Genomic DNA, 24,850 nt, shown 5'->3' with positions numbered 1-24,850 from the left:
TGATACTGTACTGCTGAGAGGGGTGTATCTAATCTTATCCTGTGTGATGCTGTACTGCTGAGAGGGGTGTATCTAATCTTCTCATGGGTTGTACTGTATACAATGTTTCAGCCCTAAGCTCTGTTCTCTACAGGAAACGTATCCAGCCGCCCCCAAAACCGGACAAAGTTTTCTGAAGGTTCTAAATTTTGCAGACGCCGACGTTACAATAAATCCCGGAGCAGGAAACGGCCTAATAACACAACCAATGCTGAACCCTGCAGAGCTCCAGGTGAGAAGAATCATAAGATATATATATATTGTGTACAGTATATACCAGGATATACCAGCATGGTCCATATCACTGTATACAGGAGATATATAACTTATACCAGCTGTACATATATATATTATATACAGTATATACCCAGGATATACCAGCATGGTCCATATCACTGTATACAGGAGATATATAACTTATACCAGCTGTATATATATATTATATACAGTATATACCAGGTTATACCAGCATGGTCCATATCACTATATACAGGAGATATATAACTTATACCAGCTGTACATATATATTATATACAGTATATACCAGGTTATACCAGCAGGGTCCATATCACTGTATACAGGAGATATATAACTTATACCAGCTGTACATATATATTATATACAGTATATACCAGGTTATACCAGCATGGTCCATATCACTATATACAGGAGATATATAACTTATACCAGCTGTACATATATAGTTATATACAGTATATACCCAGGTTATACCAGCATGGTCCATATCACTATATATACAGGAGATATATAACTTATACCAGCTGTGCATATATCTTATATACAGTATATACCCAGGTTATACCAGCATGGTCCATATCACTATATAGAGGAGATATATAACTTATACCAGCTGTACATATATATTATATACAGTATATACCCAGGTTATACCAGCATGGTCCATATCACTATATACAGGAGATATATAACTTATACCAGCTGTGCATATATATTATATACAGTATATACCCAGGTTATACCAGCATGGTCCATATCACTATATACAGGAGATATATAACTTATACCAGCTTTACATATATATTATATACAGTATATACCAGGTTATACCAGCATGGTCCATATCACTGTATACAGGAGATATATAACTTATACCAGCTGTACATATATATTATATACAGTATATACCAGGTTATACCAGCATGGTCCATATCACTATATACAGGAGATATATAACTTATACCAGCTGTACATATATAATTATATACAGTATATACCAGGTTATACCAGCATGGTCCATATCACTATATACAGGAGATATATAACTTATACCAGCTGTACATATATATTATATACAGTATATACCAGGTTATACCAGCAGGGTCCATATCACTGTATACAGGAGATATATAACTTATACCAGCTGTACATATATATTATATACAGTATATACCAGGTTATACCAGCATGGTCCATATCACTATATAGAGGAGATATATAACTTATACCAGCTGTACATATATATTATAGTATATACCCAGGTTATACCAGCTGTACATATCACTATATACAGGAGATATATAACTTATACCAGCTGTACATATATATTATATACAGTATATACCAGGTTATACCAGCAGGGTCCATATCACTGTATACAGGAGATATATAACTTATACCAGCTGTACATATATATTATATACAGTATATACCAGATTATACCAGCATGGTCCATATCACTATATACAGTATATATAACTTATACCAGCTGTACATATATATTATATACAGTATATACCAGATTATACCAGCATGGTCCATATCACTATATACAGGAGATATATAACTTATACCAGCTGTACATATATATTTTATACAGTATATACACAGGTTATACCAGCATGGTCCATATCACTATATACAGGAGATATATAACTTATACCAGCTGTACATATATATTATATACAGTATATACCAGGTTATACCAGCAGGGTCCATATCACTGTATACAGGAGATATATAACTTATACCAGCTGTACATATATATTATATACAGTATATACCAGGTTATACCAGCATGGTCCATATCACTATATAGAGGAGATATATAACTTATACCAGCTGTACATATATATTATATACAGTATATACCAGGTTATACCAGCATGGTCCATATCACTATATACAGGAGATATATAACTTATACCAGCTTTACATATATATTATATACAGTATATACCAGGTTATACCAGCATGGTCCATATCACTGTATACAGGAGATATATAACTTATACCAGCTGTACATATATATTATATACAGTATATACCAGGTTATACCAGCATGGTCCATATCACTATATACAGGAGATATATAACTTATACCAGCTGTACATATATAATTATATACAGTATATACCAGGTTATACCAGCATGGTCCATATCACTATATACAGGAGATATATAACTTATACCAGCTGTACATATATATTATATACAGTATATACCAGGTTATACCAGCATGGTCTATATCACTATATACAGGAGATATATAACTTATACCAGCTGTACATATATATTATATACAGTATATACCAGGTTATACCAGCATGGTCCATATCACTATATATAGGAGATATATAACTTATACCAGCTGTACATATATATTATAGTATATACCCAGGTTATACCAGCTGTACATATCACTATATACAGGAGATATATAACTTATACCAGCTGTACATATATATTATATACAGTATATACCAGGTTATACCAGCAGGGTCCATATCACTGTATACAGGAGATATATAACTTATACCAGCTGTACATATATATTATATACAGTATATACCAGATTATACCAGCATGGTCCATATCACTATATACAGTATATATAACTTATACCAGCTGTACATATATATTATATACAGTATATACCAGATTATACCAGCATGGTCCATATCACTATATACAGGAGATATATAACTTATACCAGCTGTACATATATATTTTATACAGTATATACACAGGTTATACCAGCATGGTCCATATCACTATATACAGGAGATATATAACTTATACCAGCTGTACATATATATTATATACAGTATATACCAGGTTATACCAGCAGGGTCCATATCACTGTATACAGGAGATATATAACTTATACCAGCTGTACATATATATTATATACAGTATATACCAGGTTATACCAGCATGGTCCATATCACTATATAGAGGAGATATATAACTTATACCAGCTGTACATATATATTATATACAGTATATACCAGGTTATACCAGCATGGTCCATATCACTATATACTGGAGATATATAACTTATACCAGCTGTACATATATATTATATACAGTATATACCCAGGTCATACCAGCATGGTCCATATCACTATATAGAGGAGATATATAACTTATACCAGCTGTGCATATATATTATATACAGTATATACCAGGTTATACCAGCATGGTCCATATCACTGTATACAGGAGATATATAACTTATACCAGCTGTACATATATATTATATACAGTATATACCAGGTTATACCAGCATGGTCCATATCACTATATACAGGAGATATATAACTTATACCAGCTGTACATATATAATTATATACAGTATATACCAGGTTATACCAGCATGGTCCATATCACTATATACAGGAGATATTTAACTTATACCAGCTGTACATACATATATATTATATACAGTATATACCAGGTTATACCAGCATGGTCTATATCATTATATACAGGAGATATATAACTTATACCAGCTGTACATATATATTATACACAGTATATACCCAGGTTATACCAGCATGGTCCATATCACTATATACAGGAGATATATAACTTATACCAGCTGTACATATATATTATATACAGTATATACCAGGTTACACCAGCATGGTCCATATCACTATATACAGGAGATATATAACTTATACCAGCTGTACATATATATTATATACAGTATATACCAGGTTACACCAGCATGGTCCATATCACTATATACAGGAGATATATAACTTATACCAGCTGTGCATATATATTATATACAGTATATACCCAGGTTATACCAGCATGGTCCATATCACTATATACAGGAGATATATAACTTATACCAGCTGTACATATATAATTATATACAGTATATACCAGGTTATACCAGCATGGTCCATATCACTATATACAGGAGATATATAACTTATACCAGCTGTACATATATAATTATATACAGTATATACCAGGTTATACCAGCATGGTCCATATCACTATATATAGGAGATATATAACTTATACCAGCTGTACATACATATATATTATATACAGTATATACCAGGTTATACCAGCATGGTCCATATCACTATATACAGGAGATATATAACTTATACCAGCTTTACATATATATTATATACAGTATATACCCAGGTTATACCAGCATGGTCCATATCACTATATACAGGAAATATATATAACTTATACCAGCTGTACATATATTATATACAGTATATACCAGGTTATACCAGCATGGTCCATATCATTATATACAGGAGATATATAACTTATACCAGCTGTACATATATATTATATACAGTATATACCAGGTTATACCAGCATGGTCCATATCACTATATACAGGAGATATATAACTTATACCAGCTGTACATACATATATATTATATACAGTATATACCAGGTTATACCAGCATGGTCCATATCATTATATACAGACGATATATAACTTATACCAGCTGTACATATATATTATATACAGTATATACCAGGTTATACCAGCATGGTCCATATCACTATATACAGGAGATATATAACTTATACCAGCTGTGCATTTATATTATATACAGTATATACCCAGGTTATACCAGCATGGTCCATATCACTATATACAGGAGATATATAACTTATACCAGCTGTACATATATATTATATACAGTATATACCAGGTTATACCAGCATGGTCCATATTACTATATACAGGAGATATATAACTTATACCAGCTGTACATATATATTATATACAGTATATACCAGGTTATACCAGCATGGTCCATATCACTATATACAGGAGATATATAACTTATACCAGCTGTACATATATATTATATACAGTATATACCCAGGTTATACCAGCATGGTCCATATCACTATATACAGGAGATATATAACTTATACCAGCTGTACATATATATTATATACAGTATATACCAGGTTACACCAGCATGGTCCATATCACTATATACAGGAGATATATAACTTATACCAGCTGTACATATATATTATATACAGTATATACCAGGTTACACCAGCATGGTCCATATCACTATATACAGGAGATATATAACTTATACCAGCTGTGCATATATATTATATACAGTATATACCCAGGTTATACCAGCATGGTCCATATCACTATATACAGGAGATATATAACTTATACCAGCTGTACATATATAATTATATACAGTATATACCAGGTTATACCAGCATGGTCCATATCACTATATACAGGAGATATATAACTTATACCAGCTGTACATACATATATATTATATACAGTATAAACCAGGTTATACCAGCATGGTCCATATCACTATATACAGGAGATATATAACTTATACCAGCTTTACATATATATTATATACAGTATATACCCAGGTTATACCAGCATGGTCCATATCACTATATACAGGAGATATATAACTTATACCAGCTGTACATATATATTATATACAGTATATACCAGGTTACACCAGCATGGTCCATATCACTATATACAGGAGATATATAACTTATACCAGCTGTGCATATATATTATATACAGTATATACCCAGGTTATACCAGCATGGTCCATATCACTATATACAGGAGATATATAACTTATACCAGCTGTACATACATATATATTATATACAGTATAAACCAGGTTATACCAGCATGGTCCATATCACTATATACAGGAGATATATAACTTATACCAGCTTTACATATATATTATATACAGTATATACCCAGGTTATACCAGCATGGTCCATATCACTATATACAGGAGATATATAACTTATACCAGCTGTACATATATATTATATACAGTATATACCAGGTTATACCAGCATGGTCCATATCACTATATACAGGAGATATATAACTTATACCAGCTGTACATACATATATATTATATACAGTATATACCAGGTTATACCAGCATGGTCCATATCATTATATACAGGAGATATATAACTTATACCAGCTGTACATATATATTATATACAGTATATACCAGGTTATACCAGCATGGTCCATATCACTATATACAGGAGATATATAACTTATACCAGCTGTGCATATATATTATATACAGTATATACCCAGGTTATACCAGCATGGTCCATATCACTATATACAGGAGATATATAACTTATACCAGCTGTACATATATATTATATACAGTATATACCAGGTTATACCAGCATGGTCCATATTACTATATACAGGAGATATATAACTTATACCAGCTGTACATATATATTATATACAGTATATACCAGGTTATACCAGCATGGTCCATATCACTATATACAGGAGATATATAACTTATACCAGCTGTACATATATATTATATACAGTATATACCCAGGTTATACCAGCATGGTCCATATCACTATATACAGGAGATATATAACTTATACCAGCTGTACATATATATTATATACAGTATATACCAGGTTACACCAGCATGGTCCATATCACTATATACAGGAGATATATAACTTATACCAGCTGTACATATATATTATATACAGTATATACCAGGTTATACCAGCATGGTCCATATCACTATATACAGGAGAAATATAACTTATACCAGCTGTACATATATATTATATACAGTATATACCAGGTTATACCAGCATGGTCCATATCACTATATACAGGAGATATATAACTTATACCAGCTGTACATATATATTTTATACAGTATATACCCAGGTTATACCAGCATGGTCCATATCACTATATACAGGAGAAATATACCTTATACCAGCTGTACATATATATTATATACAGTATATACCAGGTTATACCAGCATGGTCCATATCACTATATACAGGAGATATATAACTTATACCAGCTGTACATACATATTATATACAGTATATACCAGGTTATACCAGCATGGTCCATATCACTATATATAGGAGATATATAACTTATACCAGCTGTATATATATATATATTATATACAGTATATACCAGGTTATACCAGCATGGTCCATATCATTATATATAGGAAATATATAACTTATACCAGCTGTACATATATATTATATACAGTATATACCAGGTTATACCAGCATGGTCCATATCACTATATACAGGAGAAATATAACTTATACCAGCTGTACATATATATTATATACAGTATATACCAGGGTTATACCAGCATGGTCCATATCACTATATACAGGAGATATATAACTTATACCAGCTGTACATATATATTATATACAGTATATACCAGGTTATACCAGCATGGTCCATATCACTATATACAGGAGATATATAACTTATACCAGCTGTACATATATATTATATACAGTATATACCAGGTTATACCAGCATGGTCCATATCACTATATACAGGAGATATATAACTTATACCAGCTGTACATATATATTATATACAGTATATACCAGGTTATACCAGCATGGTCCATATCACTATATACAGGAGATATATAACTTATACCAGCTGTACATATATATATTATATACAGTATATACCCAGGTTATACCAGCATGGTCCATATCACTATATACAGGAGATATATAACTTATACCAGCTGTACATATATATTATATACAGTATATACCCAGGTTATACCAGCATGGTCCATATCACTATATACAGGAGATATATAACTTATACCAGCTGTACATATATATTATATACAGTATATACCAGGGTTATACCAGCATGGTCCATATTACTGTATACAGGAGATATATAACTTATACCAGCTGTACATATATATTATATACAGTATATACCAGGTTATACCAGCATGGTCCATATCTTTATATACAGGAGATATATAACTTATACCAGCTGTGCATATATCTTATATACAGTATATACCAGGTTATACCAGCATGGTCCATATCACTATATACAGGAGATATAACTTATACCAGCTGTACATATATATATTATATACAGTATATACCAGGTTATACCAGCATGGTCCATATCACTATATACAGGAGATATATAACTTATACCAGCTGTACATATATATTATATACAGTATATACCAGGTTATACCAACATGGTCCATATCACTATATACAGGAGATATATAACTTATACCAGCTGTACATATTATATACAGTATATACCAGGTTATACCAGCATGGTCCATATCACTATATACAGGAGATATATAACTTATACCAGCTGTACATATATATTATATACAGTATATACCCAGGATATACCAGCATGGTCCATATCACTATATACAGGAGATATATAACTTATACCAGCTGTATATATATTATATACAGTATATACCAGGTTATACCAGCATGGTCCATATCACTATATACAGGAGATATATAACTTATACCAGCTGTATATATATATTATATACAGTATATACCAGGTTATACCAGCATGGATCATATCAGTATATACAGGAGATATATAACTTATACCAGCTGTACATATATATTATATACAGTATATACCCAGGATATACCAGCATGGTCCATATCACTATATACAGGAGATATATAACTTATACCAGCTGTACATATATTATATACAGTATATACCAGCATGGTCCATATCACTATATACAGGAGATATATAACTTATACCAGCTGTACATATATATTATATACAATAAGATGTTACGTTTCTCTTTGCAGGAACCTTTATACCAGACCCTGAATATCTCGGGGACACAGACGGTGACGATCAGTCGTGGAGGATCAGTCGTCTGTTCTTTCCGTCTTACAGAAGAAACTGTTCATTCTGTCACTGTTAATAACACAGGATGTCTAGATGTAAGTTAAAGGGGCCCTGTCAGATACAATGACTTTTGATCTGGTATAAAGAAGGGAAAACAATGGGGGAGATTTAGCAAAAACTGTGCAGAGGCAAAGTTGCCCAGTTGCCCATAGCAACCAATCAGATCACTTCTTTCATTTTTATAAAAGGCCTCTGAAAACTGAAAGAAGCGATCTGATTGGTTGCTGTGGGCAACTTTTCCTCTGCAAGGTTTTGATAAATCTCCCCCAATATGTTTTGCAATTGCTTTCATCAGAAAATGTTCAGTATTTCATACTGAAAAAGCCAGTCAAAAAACTGGCCTCTAGGGGTCCCCCTACCTCCTGGGACACATAACAGTCCTGCATGCCCAGTGGTCATTGATACCAAGAGTAATTGACAGGGCTGCAGGCAGGTCCAGGGCCCTCTGTGAGTCAGAGCAGAGTGAGGGAGGGGGAGGAGTCATCACAGTGAGGAGAAGAGAGGGACACGCCTCCTGCCTCTGCATGGACAGAAACCTCACTGAGCAATGGTAAATAAATAAAGGTAACTCTGATAGAAATATAGGTCGTAGACAGGTACACTTTAAAGAATATATTAACAAATATGTACAGAGATAATACAGATAATACAGAGATAATACAGATAATACAGAGATAATACAGATAATACAGATAATACTGAGATGATACAGAGATGATACAGAGATGATACAGAGATGATACAGATAATACAGAGATAATACAGATAATACAGAGATGATACAGAGATGATACAGAGATGATACAGAGATGATATAGAGATGATACAGTGATGATACAGAGATGATACAGAGATGATATAGAGATGATATAGAGATGATACAGAGATGATACAGAGATGATATAGAGATGATACAGAGATGATACAGAGATGATACAGAGATGATACAGAGATGATACAGAGATGATACAGAGATGATATAGAGATGATATAGAGATGATACAGAGATGATACAGAGATGATATAGAGATGATACAGAGATGATATAGAGATGATATAGAGATGATACAGAGATGATACAGAGATGATATAGAGATGATACAGAGATGATATAGAGATGATATAGAGATGATACAGAGATGATACAGAGATGATATAGAGATGATACAGAGATGATACAGAGATGATACAGAGATGATACAGAGATGATACAGAGATGATACAGAGATGATATAGAGATGATATAGAGATGATACAGAGATGATACAGAGATGATACAGAGAAGATATAGAGATGATACAGAGATGATACAGAGATGATACAGAGATGATACAGAGATGATACAGAGATGATACAGAGAAGATATAGAGATGATACAGAGATGATACAGAGATGATGCAGAGATGATGCAGAGATGATATAGAGATGATACAGAGATGATATAGAGATGATACAGAGATGATACAGAGATGATACAGAGAAGATATAGAGATGATACAGAGATGATACAGAGATGATACAGAGATGATACATAGATGATACAGAGATGATACAGAGATGATATAGATATGATACAGAGATGATACAGAGATGATACAGAGATGATTCAGAGATGATATAGAGATGATATAGAGATGATACAGAGATGATACAGAGATGATAGAGATGATACAGAGATGATACAGAGATGATACAGAGATGATACAGAGATGATACAGAGATGATACAGAGATGATATAGAGATGATACAGAGATGATACAGAGATGATACAGAGATGATACAGAGATGATACAGAGATGATACAGAGATGATACAGAGATGATACAGAGATGATACAGAGATGATACAGAGATGATATAGAGATGATACAGAGATGATACAGAGATGATACAGAGAAGATATAGAGATGATACAGAGATGATACAGAGATGATACAGAGATGATACAGAGAAGATACAGAGAAGATATAGAGATGATGCAGAGATGATGCAGAGATGATGCAGAGATGATGCAGAGATGATATAGAGATGATACAGAGATGATACAGAGATGATACAGAGATGATACAGAGATGATACAGAGAAGATATAGAGATGATACAGAGATGATACAGAGATGATACAGAGATGATCCATAGATGATACAGAGATGATACAGAGATGATATAGATATGATACAGAGATGATACAGAGATGATACAGAGATGATTCAGAGATGATATAGAGATGATACAGAGATGATACAGAGATGATACAGAGATGATACAGAGATGATATAGAGATGATACAGAGATGATACAGAGATGATACAGAGATGATACAGAGATGATACAGAGATGATACAGAGATGATATAGATATGATACAGAGATGATACAGAGATGATATAGAGATGATACAGAGATGATACAGAGATGATACAGAGATGATACAGAGATGATACAGAGATGATACAGAGATGATATAGAGATGATACAGAGATGATACAGAGATGATACAGAGATGATTCAGAGATGATATAGAGATGATACAGAGATGATACAGAGATGATACAGAGATGATACAGAGATGATATAGAGATGATACAGAGATGATACAGAGATGATACAGAGATGATATAGAGATGATACAGAGATGATACAGAGATGATACAGAGATGATACAGAGATGATACAGAGATGATACAGAGATGATACAGAGATGATACAGAGATGATACAGAGATGATACAGAGATGATACAGAGATGATACAGAGATGATACAGAGATGATACAGAGATGATACAGAGATGATACAGAGATGATACAGAGATGATACAGAGATGATACAGAGATGATATAGAGATGATACAGAGATGATACAGAGATGATACAGAGATGATACAGAGATGATACAGAGATGATACAGAGATGATACAGAGATGATATAGAGATGATACAGAGATGATACAGAGATGATTCAGAGATGATATAGAGAAGATACAGAGATGTATTCCAGTCAGATTTTAGGATTCCTAAGTTGACCCCAGGCCTCGGCCTCACTCTCTGATCTTCTTGTTTTCTAGGTTACAGATCTCAATGAGAAACCAGAGAAAGGATTAGCAGCCATCAGGTACGTCCCCTCATATGGCTTATATGTACAGAGGAGCAATGGCGTCTCTATCTGCAGCGCCCCCCTGGAGGAGGAGACGATAGATTTAGTCATAAACAGCTTCATGAATGGAATGTCAGAACTGCAGTGATGACTGACACCTATGTCGTTCAGAATCTAGGACAGAGGTTTCCAACCAGGGGGCCTCCAGCTGTAGAGAAAAAAACAACTCCCAACATGCCCAGACAGCCAACAGCTCTCCGGGCATGCTGGAAGTTGTAGTTTTGCAACAGCTGGAGGTACCCTGGTTGGGAAACCCTGATCTATAGAACGACGTCCCTTGAGCTGTGTATCCAGAGGAAGTGTCCCTGCAGGAAAACACTTGGGATCGATATTTTGGGAAAACTCTAATGTCTCCTTTTTCCTCCCAGGTTCACAAATTTGCTCAATGTGGAGATCCGAAATATTTCGGTTGGAGAAGATTTAGTTCATGTCATTCCGTTCAACACGTCAGAATACACAAAGCTGAAGAGAGGAAAGTAAGTGCCCCCCACACGGGTTCATCACGGGTCCGGTCACAGCATTGTAATTTAGGGTCAATCAAAAGGTATGGTTTTTTTTGGGCCTTTTTTTTTTTTTTTTATTCCCTTTGTGTGTATTGGAACTAAACCAAAAAAGGGAGGAAAAAAAGCAAATTGGACATAATGTCGCCAAACTCCAAAAATGGGCTGGACAAAATTATTGGCACCTTAACTTAATATTTGGTTACAAACCCTTTGGAAAAAATAACAGAAATCAGTGTCTTCCTATAACCATCAATAAGCTTCTTACACCTCTCAGCCGGAATGTTGGACCACTCTTCCTATAACCATCAATAAGCTTCTTACACCTCTCAGCCGGAATGTGGGACCACTCTTCCTATAACCATCAATAAGCTTCTTACACCTCTCAGCCGGAATGTTGGACCACTCTTCCTATAACCATCAATAAGCTTCTTACACCTCTCAGCCGGAATGTTGGACCACTCTTCCTTTACAAACTGCTCCAGGTCTCTTATTGGAAGGCGCCTTTTCCCAACAGTAATTATAAGATCTCTCCACAGGTGATCAATGGGATTTAGATCTGGACTCATTGCTGACACTTCAGAACTCTCCAGCGCTTTGTTGTCTCCATTTCTGGGGCTTTTTGACATATGTTTGGGGTCATTGTCCTGCTGGAAGACCCAAGATCTTGGACACAAACCCAGCTTTCTGACACTGGGCTGTACAGTGCGACCCAAAATCCATTGGTAATCCTCAGATTTCATGATGTCTTGTACACATTCAAGGCCCCCAGTGCCAGAGGCAGCAAAACAACCCAAAACATCACTGACCTCCCCCATATGTCACTGTAGGTACTATGGGGGAGATTTATCAAAACCTGTGCAGAGAAAAATTTCACCAGTTGCCCATAGCAACCAATGAGATCGCTTCTTTCATTTTTACCCAGGCCTCTGCAAAATGAAAGAATCGATCTGATTGGTTGCTATGGGCAACTCGGCAAATATTCCTCTGCACAGGTTTTGATAAATCTCCCCCTGTGTTCTTTTCTTTGTAGGCCTCATTCCGTTTTCGGTAAACAGTAGAATGATTTGCTTTACCAAAAAGCTCTATCTTGGTCTCATCTGTCCACAAGATGTTTTCCCAGAAGGATTTTGGTTACTCAAGTTCATTTTGGTAAAATGTAGTCTTGTTTTTTTATGTCTCTGCGTCAGCAGTGGGGTCCTCCTGGGTCTCCTCCATAGTGGGGTCCTCCTGGGTCTCCCCCATAGTGGGGTCCTCCTGGGTCTCCCCCATAGTGGGGTCCTCCTGGGTCTTCTCCATAGTGGGGTCCTCCTGGGTCTCCTCCATAGTGGGGTCCTCCTGGGTCTCCTCCATAGTGGGGTCCTCCTGGGTCTCCTCCATAGTGGGGTCCTCCTGGGTCTCCTCCATAGTGGGGTCCTCCTGGGTCTCCTCCATAGTGGGGTCCTCCTGGGTCTCCTCCATAGTGGGGTCCTCCTGGGTCTCTTCCATAGTAGGGTCCTCCTGAGTCTCCTCAATAGTGGGGTCCTCCTGGGTCTCCTCCATAGTGGGGTCCTCCTGGGTCTCCTCCATAGTGAGGTCCTCCTGGGTCTTCTCCATAGTGGGGTCCTCCTGGGTCTCCTCCATAGTGGGGTCCTCCTGGGTCTCCTCCATAGTGGGGTCCTCCTGGGTCTCCTCCATAGTGGGGTCCTCCTGGGTCTCCTCCATAGTGGGGTCCTCCTGGGTCTCCTCCATAGTGGGGTCCTCCTGGGTCTCCTCCATAGTGGGGTCCTCCTGGGTCTCCTCCATAGTGGGGTCCTCCTGGGTCTCCTCCATAGTAGGGTCCTTCTGGGTCTCTTCCATACTGGGGTCCTCCTGGGTCTCCTCCATAGTGGGGTCCTCCTGGGTCTCCTCCATAGTGGGGTCCTCCTGGGTCTCCTCCATAGTGGGGTCCTCCTGGGTCTCCTCCATAGTGGGGTCCTCCTGGGTCTCCTCCATAGTGGGGTCCTCCTGGGTCTCCTCCATAGTGGGGTCCTCCTGGGTCTCCTCCATAGTGGGGTCCTCCTGGGTCTCCTCCATAGTAGGGTCCTTCTGGGTCTCTTCCATACTGGGGTCCTCCTGGGTCTCCTCCATAGTGGGGTCCTCCTGGGTCTCCTCCATAGTGGGATCCTCCTGGGTCTCCTCCATAGTGGGATCCTCCTGGGTCTCCTCCATAGTGTTTCATTTCATTTAAATGTCGACGGATAGTTCGCGCTGACACTGATGCTCCCTGAGCCTGCAGGACAGCTTGAATATCTCTGGAACTTGTTTGGGGCTGCTTATCCACCATCCGGACTATCCTGTGTTGACACCTTTCATCAATTTTTCTCTTCCATCCACGCCCAGGGAGATTAGCTATAGTGCCATGGGTTGTAAACTTCTTGATAATGTTGTGCACTGTGGACAAAGACAAATCTAGATCTCTGGAGATGGACTTGTAACCTGGAGATTGTTGATATTTTTCCACAATTTTGGTTCTCAGGTCCTCAGACAGTTCTCTTCTCCTCTTTCTGTTGTCCATGCTTAGTGTGGCACACAGACACACAATGCAAAGACTAAGTGAACTTCTCTCCTTTTTATCTGCTTTCAGGTGTGATTTTTATATTGCCCACACCTGTTACTTGCCCCAGGTGAGTATAAAGGAGCATCACATGATGGAAACAATATTATTTTTTCACAATTTTGAAAGGTGCCAATAATTGTGTCCAGACCATTTTTGGAGTTTGGTGACATTATGTCCAATTTGCTTTTTTTTTTCCTCCCTTTTTTGGTTTAGTTCCAATACACACAAAGGGAATAAACCTGTGTATAGCAAAAATACTTCATTTTCTAGAAAAATTTCAGGCGTGCCAACATTTACGGCCATGACTGTACATTAAAGTGACATCCTCGTGTTGTGCTGATGAATCAGGGGGATGGCCCTATGCAGTAAAGTGAGATCCTCCTGCTGTGATGATGATTTACCATCACTATTTGTTGATGTATTTCGGAGCCTCCATATTACACGCCGCCCCTCAGTCGTCTCCTCCTCTCTTTAGAGCCGTCCTGGAAAGTAAGATCGGTGACACAAAATATACCATTGACGTGGGATTGCTAAACTTCGGAGGAGCGTACACCGCGGTGCTGAGATCGGTAAGTGCAGGACGTACATTCCCCATCCCTATAGATTCAATGAACCCATCGCACCCGTATATGAGCAGCTTCCATTTATACGTTGTATGACATCTACTTAGATACATGTTTCTTGCTTCCAGCGCAACGACGTTGAGAAAACCATTGAAGCCGTCGTGTTTAATGACGTCGCAGCGAACACTTTCCACGTGGCGTGGCAGATCCCGCAGTACGTCCTGCTCAGTGCCGGGGAGGTCATGTTCTCCATCACAGGCTTGGAGTTCTCATATTCACAGGTAGGGAGCGATGGATTATATGGGGAGGGAGGGATTATATGGGGAGGGAGGGATTATATGGGGAGGGGGATGGATTATATGGAGAGGGATGGATTATATGGGGAGGGATGGATTATATGGGGAGGGATGGATTATATGGGGAGGGATGGATTATATGGGGAGGGATGGATTATATGGGGAGGGAGGGATTATATGGGGAGGGAGGGATTATATGGGGAGGGAGGGATTATATGGGGAGGGGGATGGATTATATGGAGAGGGATGGATTATATGGGGAGGGATGGATTATATGGAGAGGGATGGATTATATGGAGAGGGATGGATTATATGGAGAGGGATGGATTATATGGAGAGGGATGGATTATATAGGGAGGGAGGGATTATATGGGGAGGGAGGGATTATATGGAGAGGGATGGATTATATGGAGAGGGATGGATTATATGGGGAGGGATGGATTATATGGGGAGGGAGGGATTATATAGGGAGGTGGATTATATGGAGAGCGATGTGTTATATGGAGAGGGATGGATTATATGGGGAGGGAGGGATTATATGGGGGGGTTGGATTATATGGAGGGAGGGGTGGATTATATGGAGAGGGATGGATTATATGGGGAGGGAGGGATTATATGGGGAGGGAGGGATTATATGGGGAGGGAGGGATTATATGGGGAGGGAGGGATTATATAGGGAGGTGGATTATATGGAGAGCGATGGGTTATATGGAGAGGGATGGATTATATGGGGAGGGAGGGATTATATGGGGGGGTTGGATTATATGGAGGGAGGGGTGGATTATATGAAGAGGGATGGATTATATGGGGAGGGAGGGATTATATGGGGAGGGAGGGATTATATGGGGAGGGAGGGATTATATGGGGGGGGATGGATTATATAGGGAGGTGGATTATATGGAGAGGGAGGGATTATATGGGGAGGGAGGGATTATATGGGGGGGATGGATTATATGGGGAGGGATGGATTATATGGGGAGGGAGGGATTACATGGGGAGGGAGGGATTATATGGGGGGGATGGATTATATAGGGAGGTGTATTATATGGAGAGGGATGGATTATATGGGGGAGGGATGGATTATATGGAGAGGGATGGATTATATGGGGAGGGAGGGATTATATGGGGAGGGAGGGATTATATGGGAGGGGATGGATTATATAGGGAGGTGGATTATATGGAGAGGGATGGATTATATGGGGAGGGAGGGATTATATGGGGAGGGAGGGATTATATGGGGGGGATGGATTATATAGGGAGGTGGATTATATGGAGAGGGATGGATTATATGGGGAGGGATGGATTATATAGGGAGGGATGGATTATATGGGGGGGTTGGATTATATGGGGGGTTGGATTATATGGAGGGAGGGGTGGATTATATATGGAGGGAGAGATTATATGGGGAGGGATGGATTATATGGGGAGGGAGGGATTATATGGGGAGGGAGGGATTATATAGGGAAGGAGGGATTATATAGGGAAGGAGGGATTATATGGGGAGCGATGGATTATATAGGGAGGGAGGGATTATATGGAGGGAGGTGGTTTATATGGGGGGGTGGATTATATGGGGGGTGGATTATATGGGGAGGGAGGGATTATATGGAGAGGGATGGATTATATAGGGAGGGATGGATTATATGGAGAGGGATGGATTATATGGAGAGGGAGGGATTATATGGAGAGGGAGGGATTATATGGGGGGGATTGATTATATGGGGAGGGGGTGGAGTATATGGGGAGGGATGGATTATATGGAGGGGGGATGGATTATATGGGGAGGGAGGGATTATATGGGGACGGAGGGATTATATGGGGGGGATGGATTATATGGGGAGGGGGTGGATTATATGGGGAGGGCTGGATTATATGGGGAGGTGGATTATATGGGGGGTGGATTATATGGGGGGTGGATTATATGGGGAGGGATGGATTATATGGGGGGGTGGATTATATGGGGGGGGTGGATTATATGGGGGGGTGGATTATATGGGGGGCTGGATTATATGGGGAGGGATGGATTATATGGGGGGGTGGATTATATGGAGAGGGAGGGATTATATGGGGGGTGGATTATATGGGGAGGGATGGATTATATGGGGAGGGATGGATTATATGGGGGGTGGATTATATGGAGAGGGGGTGGATTATATGGAGAGGGGGTGGATTATATGGAGAGGGGGTGGATTATATGGGGGGGGGTGGATTATATGGGGGGGGTGGATTATATGGGGGGTGGATTATATTGGGGGGGTGGATTATATGGGGGGGGGTGGATTATATGGGGGGGGGGGGTGGATTGGTAGGTATAGTTGGTATAAAGTCCTATTTGCCGTCTTCATTGGTTTGTTGTCGTAGTCGGATTAGATTGTTCTCCGGAACATTCCAGAATAGAGGAATAACTCCGTCTCCCCTCCCCCTTTCCAGGCTCCCGCCAGTATGAAGTCCGTCCTCCAGGCCGGGTGGCTGCTGACGGTCGCTTTCGGTAACGTGATTGTGCTGATTGTCGCTCAGGCGGGATCCCTGGAACAGGTATGAAGTAATAACCCAGCAGGGACCCCGCACCATGTGTCCCTAATATAGTGAGTTCACAAGTGTCACATGACTCGCTGATAACTATGTCCCCAAAAAAGTGCAGCGCCCCCTAATGGAACATCCAGTCATCTGCCATATCCCAGGTGGGCCCCTGCGACCCGTCCGAGGAGACCCCGGGGCTCCTGCTTTCTGTTAGTTGACCTCTATGTCCTCTTCGTCTTGCCTGACCCTGTGTTTCTCACCCCGCAGTGGGCGGAGTTTGTGCTCTTCGCCGCCCTCCTGGTCGCCGTCTGCATCATCTTCTCCATTATGGGATACTTCTACGTCCCCGTAGACCCCAGCCTCCTGAACGAAGAGGATGAGAAGACGGAGAGCGACCAGAACGAGAAGAAGAAGATTCCAGACTTCTACGAAATGACCCCGGACGCCAACATGGAGGAGAAGAAGACGAAGATCTAAGAGGGGGCGGAGTCGAAATAAGCTTGCGGGACCCCGGGGGTCCTCTTTATAAGTGTTATGGGGAGAATTTTAGAACCATCTCTTTTATATGCGGAAATTATTTTTGTTGTTTGTTATGATGAACTTGGCGTTGAAATGGCGCAGCGCGGCCCCTCGGGTTGGTGCACAAAAGGGGCAAATACGGGCGGCGGCTGCGCAGTGTACAGTCTCATATAATTCCCTGTAATCGGGGGACGCAGCGTAACGGGTCATGGAGTCCGGGATCCCCTTTAATGTCAGGTGTGAACTAATGTCCCAGAACAGTGGTCTTAAACTGTGACCCTCCAGCTGTTGCAAAACTACAACTCCCAGCATGCCCGGACAGCCAACGGCTGTCCGGGCATGCTGGGAGTTGTAGTTTTGCAATGACATGCCGTACAACGCATACATGGAAGGTTCTCATACACGGGTGCGATGGGTTAATTGAATCTATGCTGCAGAAGACCACTGCATAAAGGCATGACATGAAAGGGAAGCCTTAATTTACCTTTCAGGGACAGTGTGGATCCTCTGGGGAAGACAGACAGGATTTTAGCTGTCCGGGCATGCTGGGAGTTGTAGTTTTGCAATGACATGCCGTACAGCGCATACATAGAAGGTTCTCATACACAGGTGCGATGGGTTAATTGAATCTATGCTGCAGAAGACCACTGCATAAAGGCATGACATGAGAGGGAAGCCTTAATTTACCTTTCAGGGACAGTGTGGATCCTCTGGGGAAGACAGACAGGATGTGGGAGTTGTAGTTTTGCAATGACATGCCGTACAACGCATACATGGAAGCTTCTCATACACAGGTGCGATGGGTTAACTGAATCTATGCTGCAGAAGACCACTGCATAAAGGCATGACATGAAAGGGAAGCCTTAATTTACCTTTCAGGGACAGTGTGGATCCTCTGGGGAAGACAGACAGGATGTGGGAGTTGTAGTTTTGCAATGACGTACCGTACAGCGCATACATGGAAGCTTCTCATACACAGGTGCAATGGGTTAATTGTATTTATGCTGTAGAAAACCACTGCATACAGGCATGGCATGAGAGGGAAGCCTTGATTTACCTTTCAGGGACAGTGTGGATCCTCTGGGGAAGGCAGACAGGCTTTTGGCCATCCGGGCATGCTGGGAGTTGGAAGTTTTGCAACATCTGAGGGGGTGCCACGTTTTGAGACCACTGTCCTAGACAATCCGGAACGATCCGCGGCTGTGGTCCGGGCTTTAATCGTGTACAATATGGTAAACATGGCGATACATTGTATGATTTATAAATAAATGCGGAATGTTTGAAGGGTCCACGACTGCGCGGTCACACTTGGTGGTGGTGAAGCCAAAAATGGCGACAATGAGGCAGGTTTAGTAATGCTGTGTAAGGACCTGACATGTCACACCCACGGGAAGAGGAGAACAAGGTTAAAGGGGTACTCCAGAAGAAAACAAATCAACTGGTGGCAGAAAGTTATACACATATGTAAATTACTTCTATATATACATCTTAATCCTTCCAGTACTTATCAGCTGCGGTATGCTCCACAGGAAGTTATGTATGTTATGTTAAGTATATATGTAGTATGTATGTATGTATGTAGTATGTTATGTATGTTATATGTATGCATGTAATATGTATGTATGTATGTATGTATGTTATGTATGTTGTATGTATAATAAATATATATGAAGTATGTATGTTATGTATGTAGTATGTATGTTATGTATATATGTAGTATGTATGTAATATGTATGTTATGTATGTGTGCTATGTATGCCGTATGTATGTTGTGTATGTATGTTATGTGTGTATGTAGTATACATGTTATGTATGTTATGTATGTAGTATGTATGTTGTGTATGTCATGTATGTCATGTATGTATGTATGTAGAATGTAATGTATGTATGTTGTGTATGTAGTATGTATGTATAGTAGTATGTATGTCATGTATGTATATATGTAGTATGCATGTTGTGTATGTATGTAGTATGTAATGTATGTATGAAGTATGTATGTTATGTATGTATGTTGTGTATGTAGTATATATGTATGTTGTGTATGTAGTATGTATGTTGCGTATGCATGTAGTATGTAATGTAATGTAGTATGTAATGTATATAATAGTATAGTATATAGTAGTATATAATTAGCAGCTACGGAGTTCCAGGGAGTTTTAGTGTCAAAATGAGAAATTTATTGAAAACTCAATAATACATATATCAATGTAATCATAACTTGTAGAGTAAAATCAAATGTAGCATAAAATAAGCAATGCTCAATGAGAAGTTACAGAAAAATTAACAGACATACAGAATCTTAATGGGAGAGGTAGGAAGGGTGGGGGGAGGGGTGGATATGTGTATGGATATTAGTAATAAAATAATGTTAAATAGACTATAAGTTGCTCAAAGAATGGCATTTTCAGTAATACAATAGCTATTCAGAGGGCGCTGTCAAAATAAAAAAAATTAAATAAAAATTAAAAAAAATATTATAAAGATAAATAATAGGATATGTCCGGGGTGTGAGAAGAGGAGATCCATGGGTCCCAAATTTTGGCGAACATTTCTATCGAGTCAGCTCGAATTGCATTTAGTTTTTCAGAGATCATTATGGAATTTATGTGAGTAATTACAGTGCTAACTAACAGATCTGGAGAGCGCCATTTAGATGCCACATGAATCCTGGATGCTAATAAGATAAATTGTATCAATTTAAAGCAAGTATAAGATATTTCCTTGGATCAAGTGGGAGATGTTTACCTGTAACCGACTCAATGAGTGACATGATATCCTCCCAGAATGATTTAACTTTAGGACAAGTCCACCAGATATATAACATCGATCCCTCTACCCCACAATCCCTGAAACATAATGGAGATACTGAGGGAAAGATAACATGTAGTCTGGCAGGAACTAAATATGTTCTATGTAAAATCTTTGAAGCGGTTTCTACCAAAGATACCTGCCAACTACCCTTGCTGAGTTGAATGCAGCAGTCGTGCCATTGGGTTAATGAGAGATCTATCTGGAGGTCCTCTTCCCACTGGGACATAAATTTAAGTTTAGTATCTGGTGGAGGAGCATTAAGAGCCGAATAGATTCTGGAGAGGGAACCAGGTTGTAATGGAGAATATAGGGCTAACTTCTCAAACAAGGATGTTTCTACCATAGTTTCCTTTGGGAACAATGAGGTAAAAAAAGAAAATACCTGAGAGATCCTAAAAGATTCTTCCAAAGGTGGGTTGTAACAGGACATGAATGTATCTTTACTCATTAATCTATTCCTCACTAAGAAGTTGTTTAATGTAAGTAATTTGTTTCTATACCACCATGAAAATGTGGAGCCTCGGACTCCCGGAGGGAACAGTGGGTTGTGTAGAATAGGCATAGCAGGTGAGATAGGGGATTGTGGATGGGACTTAAATCGTACAGATCGCCACAGTAAAATAGAATATAGGGATATAGTAGCCCTGGTCTTAATATATTAAGAGCTACCAGTTTCGTGATCCACATCAATGCTTGGAGTGTATAAGGAGAAAGTAAGTCGTTTTCCAATGTTACCCATCTAGGAGATGAGTTCGGTGCATTACAGAGAAGAAGTTGGGCTAACCTGGCTGCCCGGAAGTAAAGAAGAAGGTTAGGTGTTGATAATCCCCCCATCCTCTTGTGATAATACATAATCGATTTGGGTATTCTTGGGCGTTTACCTCGCCATATAAAATTGAAAATCTCAGATTGTAATTTTTTAATATCAGCCACCCTAATTGGAACAGGTAGCGTGCGAAAGAAGTATAACATTTTCGGGAGTATCACCATTTTTACTGAATGGATCCTCCCCATCCAAGAGATATGTAGAAGATTTTTTCTCTAATAGTTTTAAAGAGAGGTATATAGTTTATCTTGTAAATGTCACATAGGGATGTAGGAATAGAGACACCTAAGGAAGGAAGGAAAGAAGAGGAAGGTTTTAGATTAAAGTTGAGAGAAATGAGGTCCGATACAGATTTAGAAGTTTGGCAATGCAAAATCTCAGATTTAGATCTATTTACGACCAGTCCTAATATTGAAGAGAACTTATCAAGTAGTGAAAAAAGATTGGGTAGGGAAATGAGCGGCTTAGTAATAGTGAGTAGCAAATCATCGGCAAAAAGGTTCACCTTATATATTGATTCTCCAATGGGAACCCCTGCTACATCAGGATTGTTCTGAAGAAGTGTCGCCAGGGGTTTCATGGCCAAAGCAAACAATGCTGGAGATAAGGGGCACCCCTGGCGAGTTCCCCGTCCAATCTGATTTGGAGATGGTGAGAGGGATGGGAGTTTGAGGTAGGCTTGAGAACCAGAATAGATTAGGCGAAGTGCATCAACAAATGGACCTGAAAAACCCATAACCTGGAAGACACCAAAGAAATAGGGCCATGATACTGTATCGAAGGCTTTTTCGATATCAAGCCCTAATAACGTAACAGGAGTGGAGGGGGAAGAGGCCCAGTTGACTATATTGAGGACTTTACGGATATTATCCGGAGCCTGCCTACCTCTAATAAATCCCACTTGGTCATTATGAACAACATCAGGGAGTATAACATTCAATCTCTTGGCCAAAATGGATGTAAATATTTTTGAATCTAAGTTAATCAATGAGATTGGACGGTAGTTAGAATGGATGAGCGGATCTTTCTCTGGTTTGGGGATAAGAACTATGGAGGCCGTCAAAAAATCAGGGGGCATTTGGGTTCCAGGGAGTTTTAAACGTGTCTCCCGCCACCACCACATTTTCGTTTCCCTTTTTTGCTCGGCTCCTTCCTCTTCCTTGGCCAAGGCCGGACTCTGACTAGTTTATTCCACTCCCAGGTAAGATGGCTGACTACAGGACTCACAGAACACTATGTATATGAGACCTACCTCTATACGCATACATACAATCTACCAGAGGTGGCAGCAGAGAGAATATAAACCAATCTGCACTACAATGTAGACACCTGACAAGTAATACAAGACGTGTTATACAGGGTCTGACTACAGCACCACACTGGCGTCTACACACTGTAACAAATCTACTGCTGTACAACAACTGTTCACTCCAGCAGGAGCAGTCGGGGCCCCTGATGCTCCATACACACGTATGTCTGTGATGTGGTGACCGTCCCGGATGAGAAGGACCCGTACAATAAGCTGGATTACTTATCTGGTGACCAATAGGCCAGAATACATGCCCCTTATTCCTCTATATAGATCCCGCACCTATAGGACTCGGCAGGTTTGTCAGGAACCGGCTCCAATATTTACATCAGGGCTCTTCATATCTGTTCTAGGAGCCAGGATACTGCACGTCATTGAGCGTCACATGATCCGTGTCCTCTCATCTCCCCCTGTGTCACAGTCATTAGTGTCCCCTCATCTCTCCCTGTGTCACATGATCAGTGTCCCCTCATCTCTCCCTGTGTCACATGATCAGTGTCCCCTCATCTCTCCCTGTGTCACAGTCATTAGTGTCCCCTCATCTCTCCCTGTGTCACATGATCAGTGTCCCCTCATCTCTCCCTGTGTCACAGTCATTAGTGTCCCCTCATCTCTCCCTGTGTCACAGTCATTAGTGTCCCCTCATCTCTCCCTGTGTCACAGTCATTAGTGTCCCCTCA

General features: G+C 39.4%; 2 protein-coding genes across 3 annotated transcripts in view; one reads left to right on the top strand and one right to left on the bottom strand.

The window, feature by feature from the left end:
• SLC15A2 (solute carrier family 15 member 2) overlaps positions 1-20,564 on the top strand; it is a 56,664-nt gene extending 36,100 nt beyond the window's left edge. The window contains 8 exon segments of the mRNA XM_056536547.1: positions 134-271; positions 8,994-9,131; positions 12,160-12,206; positions 12,617-12,724; positions 15,802-15,895; positions 16,018-16,170; positions 18,616-18,720; positions 18,973-20,564. Of these exon segments, the coding sequence (XP_056392522.1) occupies positions 134-271; positions 8,994-9,131; positions 12,160-12,206; positions 12,617-12,724; positions 15,802-15,895; positions 16,018-16,170; positions 18,616-18,720; positions 18,973-19,182 (993 nt within the window). The 3' untranslated portion in view covers positions 19,183-20,564.
• Positions 1-24,850, bottom strand: part of HSPBAP1 (HSPB1 associated protein 1) — a 172,608-nt gene that overhangs the window by 20,704 nt on the left and 127,054 nt on the right. The window contains exon 7 of one of the 2 annotated variants that reach the window (XM_056536543.1): positions 23,087-23,146. The exons of the other annotated variant lie outside the window; for it this stretch is intronic. Coding sequence (XP_056392518.1) covers positions 23,105-23,146 — 42 coding nt within the window. The 3' untranslated portion in view covers positions 23,087-23,104. Of the gene's footprint in view, positions 1-23,086; positions 23,147-24,850 lie in introns of those variants that run through there. 2 annotated transcript variants of the gene reach the window in all.

This window comes from Hyla sarda, chromosome 8 (assembly GCF_029499605.1).
Source record: "Hyla sarda isolate aHylSar1 chromosome 8, aHylSar1.hap1, whole genome shotgun sequence".
Classification (NCBI taxonomy): Eukaryota; Metazoa; Chordata; class Amphibia; order Anura; family Hylidae; genus Hyla; species Hyla sarda.
This window is presented reverse-complemented; position numbering and strand designations above follow the sequence as displayed.